The following is a 15,246-nucleotide window of genomic DNA, read 5'->3' as shown; positions in this document are numbered from 1 at the left end:
GCAATGGTGACATGTGGGTGTCAGCTGACTCTGAAGCTTGACATATATTCGCCACGAGAGCTTTCTTCGGTTCAGCCAACGAACGTTCTTCCTAATGTTAGCAAACTATTTGATTGGTGTCCGTCATGTGCATTTGGTTTAACGTGAAGCACACAAACCAGTGTAGCGAACGTTTGGTTTTCGCTCGACCTGGCTGAACTCAGCTCTTGGGATAGCCTACATGTCTTTCGGCCCTGAACTGGCATGTGTATTCAAATTGACACGCATTGTCGGTTTGTTTTTATTACCTTGGTTCAAAGACTTTACAAAGTTAAAATAACAAGTTACGGATCTTCCAGACATTGAATTACCGTCACATTGCTGTCATACATATCGAATGCATGCGGTTAAAATTAATAACAGTGATTATTAAAATAAACAAAACATCATAACGCCTATGCTGTATTCTGGATTTTCTCGTTACCAGTCGCGAGATCGCTATTACGCTAATTGAATATTTGGTATTGTTATTATGTTTGAGCTGTCGGATAGATTATGTAACCGTTTGTTCACATCAGAAGATAGAAAATGGTTTAGCCAAAATTTTAGCCAATTGCAGATTTTATTAGCCATTTAATTTTTTTTTTTTTAATTAGCCAATGGCTAGTTTGGCTACCGACAGTGCGAGCCTTGGATGTTTTCAGTATGTGGGAGTTTTGGAAAGGGGGTGTTAGGATAGAAATGATTGTTTGCCAACAGAACAGAACAGAACAGAACAGAACAGTTACGCGTAAGCGCCTTCCTGACGGATTAGCGGTCCCAGTAGATGTGGTAAAATTACCAAACACCAATTGTGAGCAGACGACTGGTCCATTGTTAGGTATTTAGGAAGTGTTTTACCTGTCATAGTAATTAGGTGTGCTTGGTATACTGGCACACAAGTTGTTTGCAAGAGGTAGTCGACTGCCACGCTCGTACTTGTGATTTTTTTTTTTTCTAAAGCACTTCAAATCAAGGCGTAACGGCAATTGATTTACGGTGCTTCCACGCCGTCAAAGCGCTTACTTTATGGACCAAGGCATGTCGGGCAGCTACGCCTAATGGCCCTGGGGAAACCCCTGCAATTACGTTACATTATGCCTTGAAACAAGTGTTGGGGTATGTTTGTAAACAAACAAACAATTTTAATTTAATTCATAAAACAATGATTAAAACAACACATCTTCATTGTGAATACATGTATATGTATAACACTGATAGATAAAAATTTGATTGAAAAAACCCCTATGAATTAATGCACTAAAAGTATACTTTTGCCAGCCTTGATCAACGTGTTTTTGTATCACCTATCAACACGTCACGTGTCTGTCAACGCTGTAATGATCAACCTTGTATATTAGCTTACACAAGTTTACATAGAAGCTTCAATACATACCTTATTGTAATTTATGAATCCATAAATGAAAAATGTTTTATTTTATCTGTTAACATAAACATCCAAGCATACTTTGAAGTTCCCTCTGAGTGACATAAGGAAAAGGGAAGGGAACTATTTTAACGTGCCCACATCCTTAAGGTTCAGGCACGCCAACCATGAATTTGGGTGCTGACATAGCCAGTCCGCGATTCCATGGTCGGGGGTGTGTGGGTGGGGGTGGTGGGTGGGGGGAAAGGGGGGAGGGAAAGGGGAGGTAGTTGGTTGATGGGGAGAATTACTAAATTTACTGGTAGGACCTAATTCAAGACATAAAAATGGAAAATATGGGATATTAAAATTAATATGCATCACTAGATGCATAAATAATTTTGTATGCACCTATTCAAAATATAACAATAATAAATTAGGCTATGATTTTAAATAATTATTAGTTCGGTGCTAATTTTTGTCGGGCTGGTTCTAAATATATTATAAATAAGTGCACCTTTATAAAAGAAAGGAAACACCAAATTAATTAATTCATTTAAGCCCTGGAGGACAAGGGTTGACAAAGGGGGGGAGCATCGCGCCCAATCCAGATTGCGATCCTACACAGGGCAAAGCCCAAAGGTAGCCAGGCCGGATTTTCATGGGGCAGGTGCGCCGGGGGGGGGGGGGGGGGGGGGGGAGAGGCCTCCTACCAGGCAAAACTATCGGCCGAAACCGCTTACGCCCTACTGCACCCAAATAAGCACCCTAACACGGCGTCGTTCCCCCCCCCCATCCCGTCTACCCCCAAGTTATCCATACAGCTAACCGGGCGTTAGGATGATGAATGAAGGGAAGGAAGGGTGGGAATGATTGGATAGGAGTGATATGGTTGTGAAAAGCCCGCCAGTCGCATCCAGAGTGTGACTGACATAATGCAAAATGGCTGCACACAGATTTTGAAGCCTGCACTTACAGCATGGCCTATTTTAGCTATAGTCTGTTTCAAAATTATCATTGATTATCCTATATGTCTAACGAACACTATTTGTGCTCATTTACACAGTTGATAACAGACAACCTTTGTTGAATAATGATAAAAAAAATTGACAATGAGCTTTTTATATATTGTCATTTTGTGTTGTCCAAACTAAGGATCATGAAACACCATTTATATTTATCCTATTAGCATAATCAAAATTTTTCTGAAACAGACTATAACAGGAAGTGTTTGTTGTTTAGAACTTACAAAAAGTTGGATTCATTATTCTTTGCCATTTTTGTAAATATTAGCGACAGAAGTGTTGTTTTAATGTTTGCTGTGCAGACTTATGTGCTGTCATGCAGGCCAGTAAATACAGGGGGGTCCCACTAAAAATGCACTCATTACTTGAGTTTAAAAAACATTAAAATAAAAATAACTTTTAGTAGTAACACGTTATTGTTCCATTGTACTGTGGCGGTGAAACAAATATTTTAAAGAAAGATTTCAACTTAAAAATATAACACAATGCTTAGGTGCGCAGACTTGGGTGCCACCAGTGTACAAGTTGTTTTGACTGATTACAATAAACAGTTACATAGATCTATTCTACTTCAGGGTTCTTTGGGACATCCATGAATCTGGATCTGGGTAGTCTTTAACATGCCCATATCCAATTATGGTTCAGGCATGTGTGCCCGGGGCATGATATTAGACTTGTGTCACGGATCTGTCCAGGGCAGAAAGTTGTATGGGAGAATCGTGTGTTATTTGTATTAATGGAAACATGTTAATTTTTCATAATGTAATAGCATTTATTATAATCTGCATATAGAAGAAGGCTTTGTATTTAATTGTTTGATACATCATCCAAATGTAAATTAATTTATTGTAACCAACCAAATTTGATAAGATATTTCATAATAATTAATGTTCTACGGGAAAGATTTTGAAATGGGGTGAACCCTACTCATATCAGGGTTTAGTGTACATTTGGTAATTATTATGGATAATAATTACACAAAGTTTAAAAGCCACTGATACCCATGATATTAGTAGCAAAAACTGTTCATTATATGTTATAATATGTTATCATTTAACGACTTAATGTTATATAGTTAAAAGCATAAGAATACATTACTGTCAATCTATTAAAACAAACAAATAAAACCATACTCCCCATCACCTCTACCTGTACCACAGAGTACATAATTTGGGGTTTGTGTGGACCTTAAAATGTAGTAAAGTTTCATTATATAATTATACAATCTAAATACTACACCAATAAGATTTATATGTAGGTTTAACATTTTTAGAAACCAGCCATATGCATGTACAACTACTGAAAAGTTAAAGTTTGTTTTGTTTAACGACACCACTAGAGCACATTGATTTATTAATCATTGGCTAAAATGTAAACTGATGGCGAGTATGTTCTGTATTGTGATTGGTTAGTAGCAAGGGATGTTATATATGCACCATTCCACAGACAGGATAGCACATACTACAGCCTTTGATATACCAGTCGTGGTGCACTGGCTGGAACAAGAAATAGCCCAGTGGGCCCACCGATGGGCATCGATTCGAAACCAAGCGTGCATAAAGCGAATGCTTAACCACTGGAGCTACATCCCACCTTACAACTATTGAAAACAAAAATGTGCATCATACTTTGTCTTTGAAGTTGCTCATATGAAATTATTATCACTCACCTGCATGCCTGAATATACCCTTTACTTGCTATTTAGAATTTTACTGTAATAATAAAATAAATTACATTGTATAAAACTATGAAAGTGCATACTCAGTAATTCACAGTTCATTTAGGTCTGTCTGTGAATTGTTTTGAACATTTGGATAGAAGGGTAGGGTAGTATTAAGTGTTCATGTTATTAAGAAGAATGATGATGGTTGCTGTAGTGTATAACAAAAAAACAAAATCGTTAACTATTAAAATGGTGAATTTTTAACCTAGGTCTCACTACACAGATGTCATCTGCCATTGAAACACATGTTAAATTGCCCAACCGTGATGAATGAACTCTCACCCGGAAGTGATCTGTGTAGTGAGACCCAACATTTATGATTGCAGAAAAACTTATCTGTCAACAATTTGTTAAACTTTCAAGTTGAGAATCAGAATAATTTTCTTAAATAGTCATGGCAATGCATGTTATGGTAATAGATTTCAAGTTAATTCCTTGTTTGATAACCTAAGAATGTTATAGAATTTTGTGATGCTCGTTTATTAAAAATGTATTTTTAATATATAATTTGTTACGACTACAGTTTGTCCATGTTCTTTTTGCAGGTGGAGCACAACTTGAGTTTCAGATAATTGCCTTTTCTGCCAGTGAATATTTTGCAAGTATTTCTGGAATTCCTGATTTTGAACTTGTTTTATGGTGAGTTTCTTACTGATATCAAATTTAATTAGTGATCATTTCAGCATTTCCTTTCTGAATAATCTCAGTTATTGGATCAAAATGCTGTTATTGATCTTATTTTAATAAATAGATTGTAAATTCATTATAAATTGTTTCTTTTTGTTTTTGGTAGAATACATGCATGAATTAAATGGCACATTCAGTGTCTACATGTATCTTAACTGAAGATTTTAAAAATGATTTCTGTTATCATCTAGTCTAAAAAAACATCTAGTGACAGTGCCATTCGTAATTTCATGTTTGTGTCTTGCAATTGTAGATTTGTTGTTTTCAAGTTATTTTCTTTGTTTATTTACACTGTTAACTTCATTACCAGAAGGGACAGGATGTAGCTTTGTGGTAGAGCACTCATCCTTTGGGCATGATGTTTTGATAGAATCAAATACCCTCAATGGACTTGTTTTATTTCCCCCCCCCCCCCCCCCCCCCCCCTCTTGCCCAACCAGTTCTCCATGATTTAAGTTGCCAAGTATATTAGACACCAAGGAGCCATAGGTTAAAATGTGCTGAAGTGTCACTAAACAATTGTTTTAAATTTTTTTTTGTCTTTAATTACAGGAAATATCGGACAGGAGAAAGGTTGGCGTCAGTGCAGCTCAGCTCTATTTCCCCAACCAGCATTGGCTTCAACCCTGCCAACTGGCGCCAGATCTGTGTGACAACATCCAATGAGATAACAATCTGGCAGACTGAACAATCGCATGACATATACCTCTTAGAGTCACAGTAGGTTGACATGACATATATCTCTTACAGTCACAGTAGGTTGACATGACATATATCTCTTACAGTCACAGTAGGTTGATATAACTCATACCTGTGACTCATACCTCTTACAGTCACAGTAGGTTGACATGACATATATCTCTTACAGTCACAGTAGGTTGACATAACTCATACCTCTTACAGTCACAGTAGGTTGACATGACATATATCTCTTACAGTCACAGTAGGTTGACATGACATATATCTCTTACAGTCACAGTAGGTTGACATGACATATTATACCTCTTACAGTCACAGTAGGTTGACATGACTCATACCTCTTACAGTACAGTCACAGTAGGTTGACATGACATATATCTCTTACATATATCTCTTACAGTCACAGTAGGTTGACATGACATATATCTCTTACAGTCACAGTAGGTTGACATGACATATTATACCTCTTACAGTCACAGTAGGTTGACATGACACATATCTCTTACAGTCACAGTAGGTTGACATGACATATACCTCTTACAGTCACAGTAGGTTGACATGACATATATCTCTTACAGTCACAGTAGGTTGACATGACACATATCTCTTACAGTCACAGTAGGTTGACATGACATATACCTCTTACAGTCACAGTAGGTTGACATGACATATATCTCTTACAGTCACATATCTCTTACAGTCACAGTAGGTTGACATGACATATACCTCTTACAGTCACAGTAGGTTGACATGACATATACCTCTTACAGTCACAGTAGGTTGACATAACATATATCTCTTACAGTCACAGTAGGTTGACATAACTCATACCTCTTACAGTCACAGTAGGTTGACATGACATATACATGTACCTCTTACAGTCACAGTAGGTTGATATGACATATATCTCTTACAGTCACAGTAGGTTGACATAACTCATACCTCTTACAGTCACAGTAGGTTGACATGACATATACATGTACCTCTTACAATCACAGTAGGTTGACATGACATATATCTCTTACAGTCACAGTAGGTTGACATAACTCGTACCTCTTACAGTCACAGTAGGTTGACATAACATATATCTCTTACAGTCACAGTAGGTTGACATAACTCATACCTCTTACAGTCACAGTAGGTTGACATGACATATACATGTACCTCTTACAGTCACAGTAGGTTGATATGACATATATCTCTTACAGTCACAGTAGGTTGACATGACATATACCTCTTACAGTCACAGTAGGTTGACATGACTCATACCTCTTACAGTCACAGTATGTTGACATAACATATACAGTCATCTTACAGTCACAGTAGGTTGACAACTCATACCTCTTACAGTCACAGTAGGTTGACATAACTCATACCTATTACAGTCACAGTAGGTTGATGTAACTCATACCTCTTACAGTTACAGTAGGTTGACATGACACATACCTCTTACAGTCACAGTAGGTTGACATGACATATATCTCTTACAGTCACAGTAGGTTGACATGACATATACCTCTTACAGTCACAGTAGGTTGACATGACTCATATCTCTTACAGTCACAGTATGTTGACATAACATATACAGTCATCTTACAGTCACAGTAGGTTGACAACTCATACCTCTTACAGTCACAGTAGGTTGACATAACTCATACCTATTACAGTCACAGTAGGTTGATGTAACTCATACCTCTTACAGTTACAGTAGGTTGACATGACACATACCTATTACAGTCACAGTAGGTTGACATGACACATATAGTCCTAGGTTACAGTCACAGTAGGTTGACATGACACATACCTCTTACAGTCACAGTAGGTTGACATGACATATACCTCTTACAGTCACAGTAGGTTGACATGACTCATACCTCTTACAGTCACAGTAGGTTGACATGACTCATACCTCTTACAGTCACAGTAGGTTGACATGACATATATCTCTTACAGTCACAGTAGGTTGACATGACATATATCTCTTACAGTCACAGTAGGTTGACATGACATATACCTCTTACAGTCACAGTAGGTTGACATGACTCATATCTCTTACAGTCACAGTATATACAGTCTCTTACAGTCACAGTAGGTTGACAACTCATACCTCTTACAGTCACAGTAGGTTGACATGACATATACATGTACCTCTTACAGTCACAGTAGGTTGACATGACATATATCTCTTACAGTCACAGTAGGTTGACATGTCACAGTAGGTTGACATGACTCATATCTCTTACAGTCACAGTATGTTGACATAACATATACAGTCATCTTACAGTCACAGTATACAGTCACAGTAGGTTGACATAACTCATACCTCTTACAGTCACAGTAGGTTGACATGACACATACCTCTTACAGTCACAGTAGGTTGACATGACACATACCTCTTACAGTCACAGTAGGTTGACATGACATATACCTCTTAGTCACAGTAGGTTGACATGACTCATACCTCTTAGTCACATTAGGTTGACATGTTGACATGACATGCCATATATCTCTTACAGTCACAGTAGGTTGACATGACATATATCTCTTACAGTCACAGTAGGTTGACATGACATATTATACCTCTTACAGTCACAGTAGGTTGACATAACTCATACGTCTTACAGTCACAGTAGGTTGACATGACACATATCTCTTACAGTCACAGTAGGTTGACATGACACATACCTCTTACAGTCACAGTAGGTTGACATGACATATATCTCTTACAGTCACATGACACCTCTTACAGTCACAGTAGGTTGACATGACATATACCTCTTACAGTCACAGTAGGTTTGACATGACATATGATATATCTGCTACAGTCACAGTAGGTTGACATAACTCATAGTCTTACAGTCACAGTTGACATACACAGTAGGTTGACATACATATGCTCTTACAGTCACAGTAGGTTGACATAACATATATCTCTTACAGTCACAGTAGGTTACCTCTTACAGTCACAGTAGGTTGACATGACATATACATGTACCTCTTACAATCACAGTAGGTTGACATGACATATATCTCTTACAGTCACAGTAGGTTGACATAACTCGTACCTCTTACAGTCACTGTAGGTTAACATGACACATATCTCTTAGTCACAGTAGGTTTACATGACATATACCTCTTACAGTCACAGTAGGTTGACATGACATATACCTCTTACAGTCACAGTAGGTTGACATAACATATATCTCTTACAGTCACAGTAGGTTGACATAACTCATATCTCTTACAGTCACAGTAGGTTGACATGACATATACATGTACCTCTTACAGACACAGTAGGTTGACATGACATATACCTCTTACAGTCACAGTAGGTTGACATGACATATACCTCTTACAGTCACAGTAGGTTGACATGACATATACCTATTACAGTCACAGTAGGTTAACATGACACATACCTATTACAGTCACAGTAGGTTAACATGACACATACCTCTTACAGTCACAGTAGGTTGACAACTCGTACTTCTTACAGTCACGGTAGGTTGACATGGCATATATCTCTTACAATCATAGTAAGTTGACGTGACACATACCTCTTACAATCCTTATTTGTCCAAAAACAACAACAAAAAGACAAAAAAAGAAGAAGCAGGCAGTTATCTGGTAACAACTTCATTAGTTTTGGTGTATGTGTGTGACGTGCTAACCATTTTCATTTTATGTCATAAATGTTAAATTTGTAACATTTAAATTTTACTCTTAAGAAAAACCTGGATCTTTGTTTTACCCTAGAATATTTATATTTTTTTATTTCTTTTTGTAAGTCTTTAAAAAAAGAAGCTTGATACTATTTCAGAAAGATCAAGTTACCAGCCGAAGACCCGAGCCTTGCTGATGAAATGAAAGACGACATGCAATCGAGATCATCAACTCGTGCGTCACGCTACACAGTCGAAATGCCGAAAGCTGCAATTGCAGGACTGGTTGGGGAAATGGCAGAGAAACTCGATGAAATCCAGGATCCAATTGACCGGGTCAAACCAGTGTCTCACACATGGGCAACTAATGGCGACATCTATATTGGTTGCAAAGGGGGACAACTTGTGAAGGCATGTCACTGTTTGACATTTTAACTAATCTGATATATTTGTTGGGACTGAGTAGCAGAATACTTGGGTTTATGGAAGGAAGGAAGGAAGCCCACTGCTGCCACACAATGGGCTAGTCTTTCCGATTAGTAGCAAGGGATCTTTTATGTGCACCATCCAACAGACAGGATAATGCATATCACAGCTGTTGTTGCATCAGTTGTGGAGCACTAGCTGGAATGAGAAATAACCTAATGAGCCCATCAAAGTGGATTGATCCTAGACTGACTGCAGATCAAGCGAATGCTTTACCACTGGTCTGCATCCCACCTTGGGTTTCGACACCATATAACCATAAATAAAAATGTGTTGAGTGCGTCATTAAATAAAACATTTCCTTCCCACCTTGGTTTTAAGGAATGCAAAAAAAGTTAGTTTGTTTTGTTTAACGACACCACTAGAGCACATTAAGTTATTGATCATCGGATGTCAAACATTTGGTAATTCTGACATATAGTCTTAGAGAGGAAACCCACTATATTTTTCCATTTGTAGCAGGGGTTCTTTTATATGCACCATCCGACAGGCAAGATAGCAAATACTACGGCCTTTGATATACCAGCCGTGGTGTACAGGCTGCAATGAGAAGTAGCCCAATGGGGATCATTCCTAGACAAACAAGGTATCAGACGAGTGCTTTACCACTCATCTTGTGAAGAAGAAAGAAGGAAATGTTTTATTTAACGATACACTCAACACATTATATTTACGGTTATATGATGTCAAACATATTGTTAAGGACCACAGATATTGAGAAAGGAAACCTGCTGTCACCACTTTATGGTCTACTCTTTTCGATTAGCAGCAAGGGATCTTTTATATGCAACATCCCACAGACAGGATAGTACATACCACAGCCTTTGTTACACCAGTTGTAGAGCACTGGCTGGAACGAGAAATAGCCCAGTGGGTCCACTGACAGGGATCAATCCTAGACCGACCGTGCATCAAGCAAACGCTTTACCACTGGGCTACATCCCACCCCGTCTTATGAAATGCCAGTCTGGTATAATTTTGCCTTGCATGCTTCTGTCCACAGTAGTCCGTGCTGGTCAGACCCAACAGGCACTTTAAGGTTATAAGCAGCACTGTTACTGCTGATCATGCTACCCATCACCATTTACAATATGATATTAGCAGAATAAAGTGATCAGTTTTACACTACCTGCCTCACCATGGTGCATTTAGCATGTTATTTCCTCCATCTATACTTTTTTAGATTTCCTCTATTTACATCTATACATTTTTAGATTTCCTCCATCTATACATTTTTAGATTTCCTCCATCTATACATTTTTAGATTTCCTCCATCTATACATTTGAAGATTACTTCCATCTATACATTTTTAGATTTCCTCCATCTATACATTTTTAGATTTCCTCCATCTATACATTTGAAGATTTCTTCCATCTATACATTTGAAAATTTCCTCCATCTATACATTTGTAGACAGAACCATGGCTACAGATTTGTTACTTTTCAGTTAATATTTGAAAATCATGCTCATTTGTCTTACTGTGGATGTTTGATTTGTTTGAGGGATATGTTTTGTCAGTATAAATCATTGTTAAACCACCAGTTATAAATATTCTCAGCCTGTGTATTATGGGATGAAACAGCCGCAGTCAGTGTTATTGTTACCATGCATTATTATGCAAACCTGTGTCTCCAAACACTGAATAAACACCACAGGTGAATCATCCTTAAGAATATGTTGATTTATTTGATTTTTGGTCGAGTGTTCTTACTGGAAAGTTAAATTACTGACATCCAAAGTAAAGTATTTCGCATGGGTTGAGCAAAAGCCATTGAAAAAAAAAGAAAAAAGTATACCCACCATCCACAAAATGAAATTGTATCTCAACCATATGAATAGAGAAAAACATTGCAGCCAACCTACAATGAATAAAATAATTATGATTTCTCCCACCTTCCCCATGTGATGTATTCATGAACAGCCTTTATCAATGTTTCCACTATATGTGTTGTGTTTTGGTGGTGTTTTCCAGGTGGATGGAGATCAGTTTAGAGCCAAGGTGTTGTATTACCCACCACCTCCCCCGAGTCTGGCATCGTCCGGCCCTCCCAGCGCTCACAAGAGCAGGTCCGATGTTCAGGCCAGCCAGTCAGGAGTCACTACTGACAGGAGCAAGTCTAACCTTCATGACACACCTTCCAGCATTCCTAGCGCACGACTCGAAGACATATCTTGTAAGTTCTGGCTTAGTACTTGTAAAACAACATTTGAGTTTTATTTAATTTAAACTTATTTTCATGCTTATATCCAATTAAGGTTCAAGCACGCTGTCCTGGGCACACACCTCAACTATCTGAGCTGTCTGTCCAGGACAGTGAGTTCGTGGTTAGTGAGACAGAAGAGGGTGTAGTGGTTTTACACCTACCCATTGAGTCGTTAAAACCTGCTCTATGTGGGAGCCGGTACCGGGCTGCGAACTCTTTACCTACCAGCCATATGTCCGATGGCTTAACCACGACACCACCAAGGCCGGTGTTTAAGTCTAGACTTGTGACTCCATTTTACAGAGTCTGATACTTAACACCATACGAAATATAATATGTGTATGGTGTCATTAAAGATTTGTGTGTAGACAGTTTGGATATGTTATATTTATTGTGGACAAAGCCTAAACTGTCATCAACTGTTTGCCCAATAATTAGTTCAACATAACTGTATTTATTGCACATCAACTCATAATTTTTACTGAATTATTTTTTGTGTGTAGATAAATAATTTCTAACATCCACAAATGCATGTACCATGGGCTCAAAAAGATCAGTTTTGTATAATGCCAAGTCTTTTCCTGGTATGAACATTGCATCAGTAACAATTACTTCAATATGGAAGTCCTTTGAGACAATCTTTAATCTTAATGCACATATGTACTGAAACAATTGTATTGTTTAACAACACCACTGGAGCACATTGATTTATTTATCATCGGCTATTGGGTTATTGAAACAAAGATGTTGTCTGCCTGTTACTAACAAATGTTATTTATTTACCTGTGTAGGTGTTTATGTATGTATATTATATGCATGTATTTTAAATTGTTCTGCAGTTGATCAGCCAAAGAGTGCGGTGCTGGCTGGCAGTCTCAATGCCATTGGCTACCACAAAAAGGGCTTGTTTGCAGCAGGGGAAGTAAGTCTGCTGGTTTAGCTGGACCTTTTTTTTTTTTTTAAACTTTATTAATTTTTGTTCTATGGTTGATGGATGGGGTTGTATATGTGTGAGGGGTTAGGGGGTAGATATAACTCAGTAGTAGAGCACTCACCTAAGGTGCAATGAATCATATATGTGTGAGGGGTTAGGGGGTAGATATAACTAGGTAGTACAGCACTCAATGAATCATAGGTTTAATATTGCTCTTGATGAACTTCTTGTTGTTAGGTCAGGTCAGGTCAGGTCAGGTCAGGTCAGGTCAGGTCATAGGGCTTTACGTGCACATTCAGAGCAAGCTGTTCTAGTGCACGCCTGTCTTGGCTTGTGATCGCTATGCCACTGGGACAGGATGTAACCCAGTGTTAAAGTGCTCGCTTGATGTGCGGTCAGTTTAGGATCGATCCCCGTCGGTGGACTCATTGGGCTTTTTCACGGTCACGACTGGTATATCAAAAACTGTGGTATGTGCTATCCTGTTTATGGGATGGTACATATAAAAGATCCCTTGCTTCTAACAAAACTGTAGCGGGTTTCCTCTCTAAGCTATATGTCAAAGTGACCATATGTTTGACATCCAATAGTTGATGATTAATTAATCAATGTGCTCTAGTGGCATCATTAAACAAACTAAACTCTTAACTTTAACTTTAAGGTGCAATGGATCATAGGATTAATTGCCCTTGATGAACTTGTTTTTAAAACTCACTCTGTGTGAGAGCCAGTACCAGGGTGCCAAGCCTGTAACTACCAGCCTTAAGGCTTATTTATAACCACTATGCCACTGAGGCTGGTACATGTACGTTGACTTTTGTTTACTGTTGTATATTTTATATAAGTACTAATTAAGCTGCCTCGTTTCAGGATGGTATTATCAGGAACATTGACCTTCAGCACGAAGAACTGCAAGTGACAGAAGAACGTACAATTGGTGCCCCCATCACTTCCATATGCTTCTCACGGACTTACACTCATCTCGTGGCATTCTCACCTCGAGTGAGTATTCACCTACCATATGCTTCTCCCAGACTTACAGTCACCTCTTGGTTTTCTCACCTCGAGTGAGTATTCACCTACCATATGCTTCTCCCAGACTTACAGTCACCTCTTGGTTTTCTCACCGAGTGAATATTCACCTTCCATATACTTCTCACGGACTTACAGTCACCTGGTGGTTTTCTCACCTCGAGTGAGTATTCACCTTCCATATGCTTCTCACAGACTTACAGTCACCTCTTGGTTTTCTCACCTCGAGTGAGTATTCACCTTCCATATGCTTCTCACAGACTTGCAGTCACCTCTTGGTTTTCTCACCTCGAGTGAGTATTCACCTTCCATATGCTTCTCACAGACTTACAGTCACCTCTTGGTTTTCTCACCTCGAGTGAGTATTCACCTTCCATATGCTTCTCACAGACTTAGTCACCTCATGGTTTTCTCACCTCGAGTGAGTATTCACCTTCCATATAACAATTTTAAAGTAAACAAATGTAATACATCTGTAATGTAATGGATGTAAAATATAGCTGACATGGAGATTACTATAATTAATGGCTTTTGCCAGTGGCTGGTCTATTTTGACAAGAATGAATATTCCTAAGATAGTTAAAAAAAATACATGCAATCAGATAGTGAGACCATCTGTACTTTTATTTACAGTCTTTTAAAATTATTTTCAAATGTTTTGGAGACTAAAAAATATATTTTCATAATGTTGCAGGGTGGGCTGTATCTTTATGCAGTTGAGAATCCTGAGGATATGAGATGCATGAAACATGTGCACCCTGGCAACTTCATTGGTTTGTCTCCACTGGCTGCCTGTTCTGATGTATGTGTGGTAAGTGATAGCTTCATATTCAGACAGTGACTGTTCTGATGTAAGTGTGGTGAGTGATAGCGTCATAGTCAGACACTGATTGCTTGTTCTGATGTGTGTGTTAAGTGATAGCTTCATAGTCAGACAGTAACTGTTTGTTCTGATGTAAGTGTGGTAAGTGATAGCTTCATAGTCAGACAGTGACTGTTTGTTCTGATGTAAATGTGATGAGTGATAGCGTCATAGTCAGACACTGGCTGCCTGTTCTGATGTATGTGTGGTAAGTGATAGCTTCATAGTCGGACACTGGCTGCCTGTTCTGATGTATGTGTGGTAAGTGATAGCTTCATAGTCGGACAGTGACTGTTCTGATGTAAGTGTGGTGAGTGATAGTGACATAGTCAGACAATGGCTGTTCTGATGTAAGTGTGGTGAGTGATAGTGACATAGTCAGACACTGGCTGCCTGTTCTGATGTATGTGTGGTAAGTGATAGCTTCATAATCGGACAGTGACTGTTCTGATGTAAGTGTGGTGAGTGATAGCTTCATATTCAGACAGTGACTGTTCTGATGTAAGTGTGGTGAGTGATAGCGTCATAGTCAGACACTGATTGCTT

General features: G+C 38.4%; 1 protein-coding gene across 3 annotated transcripts in view; it reads left to right on the top strand.

The window, feature by feature from the left end:
- LOC121383108 (cilia- and flagella-associated protein 43-like) overlaps nucleotides 1-15,246 on the top strand; it is a 61,744-nt gene that overhangs the window by 2,371 nt on the left and 44,127 nt on the right. For all 3 annotated transcript variants that reach the window (XM_041512894.1, XM_041512893.1, XM_041512892.1), the window contains exons 3-9: nucleotides 4,678-4,771; nucleotides 5,372-5,539; nucleotides 9,339-9,591; nucleotides 11,641-11,842; nucleotides 12,712-12,794; nucleotides 13,677-13,808; nucleotides 14,533-14,649. In XM_041512894.1, the coding sequence (XP_041368828.1) occupies nucleotides 4,678-4,771; nucleotides 5,372-5,539; nucleotides 9,339-9,591; nucleotides 11,641-11,842; nucleotides 12,712-12,794; nucleotides 13,677-13,808; nucleotides 14,533-14,649 (1,049 nt within the window). The remainder of the gene's footprint in view (nucleotides 1-4,677; nucleotides 4,772-5,371; nucleotides 5,540-9,338; nucleotides 9,592-11,640; nucleotides 11,843-12,711; nucleotides 12,795-13,676; nucleotides 13,809-14,532; nucleotides 14,650-15,246) is intronic.

The sequence above is a fragment of the Gigantopelta aegis genome, chromosome 10 (assembly GCF_016097555.1).
Source record: "Gigantopelta aegis isolate Gae_Host chromosome 10, Gae_host_genome, whole genome shotgun sequence".
NCBI classification, from domain to species: domain Eukaryota; kingdom Metazoa; phylum Mollusca; class Gastropoda; order Neomphalida; family Peltospiridae; genus Gigantopelta; species Gigantopelta aegis.
The sequence above is the reverse complement of the archived record's forward strand: the minus strand, read 5'-3'. Positions and strand labels throughout refer to the sequence as shown.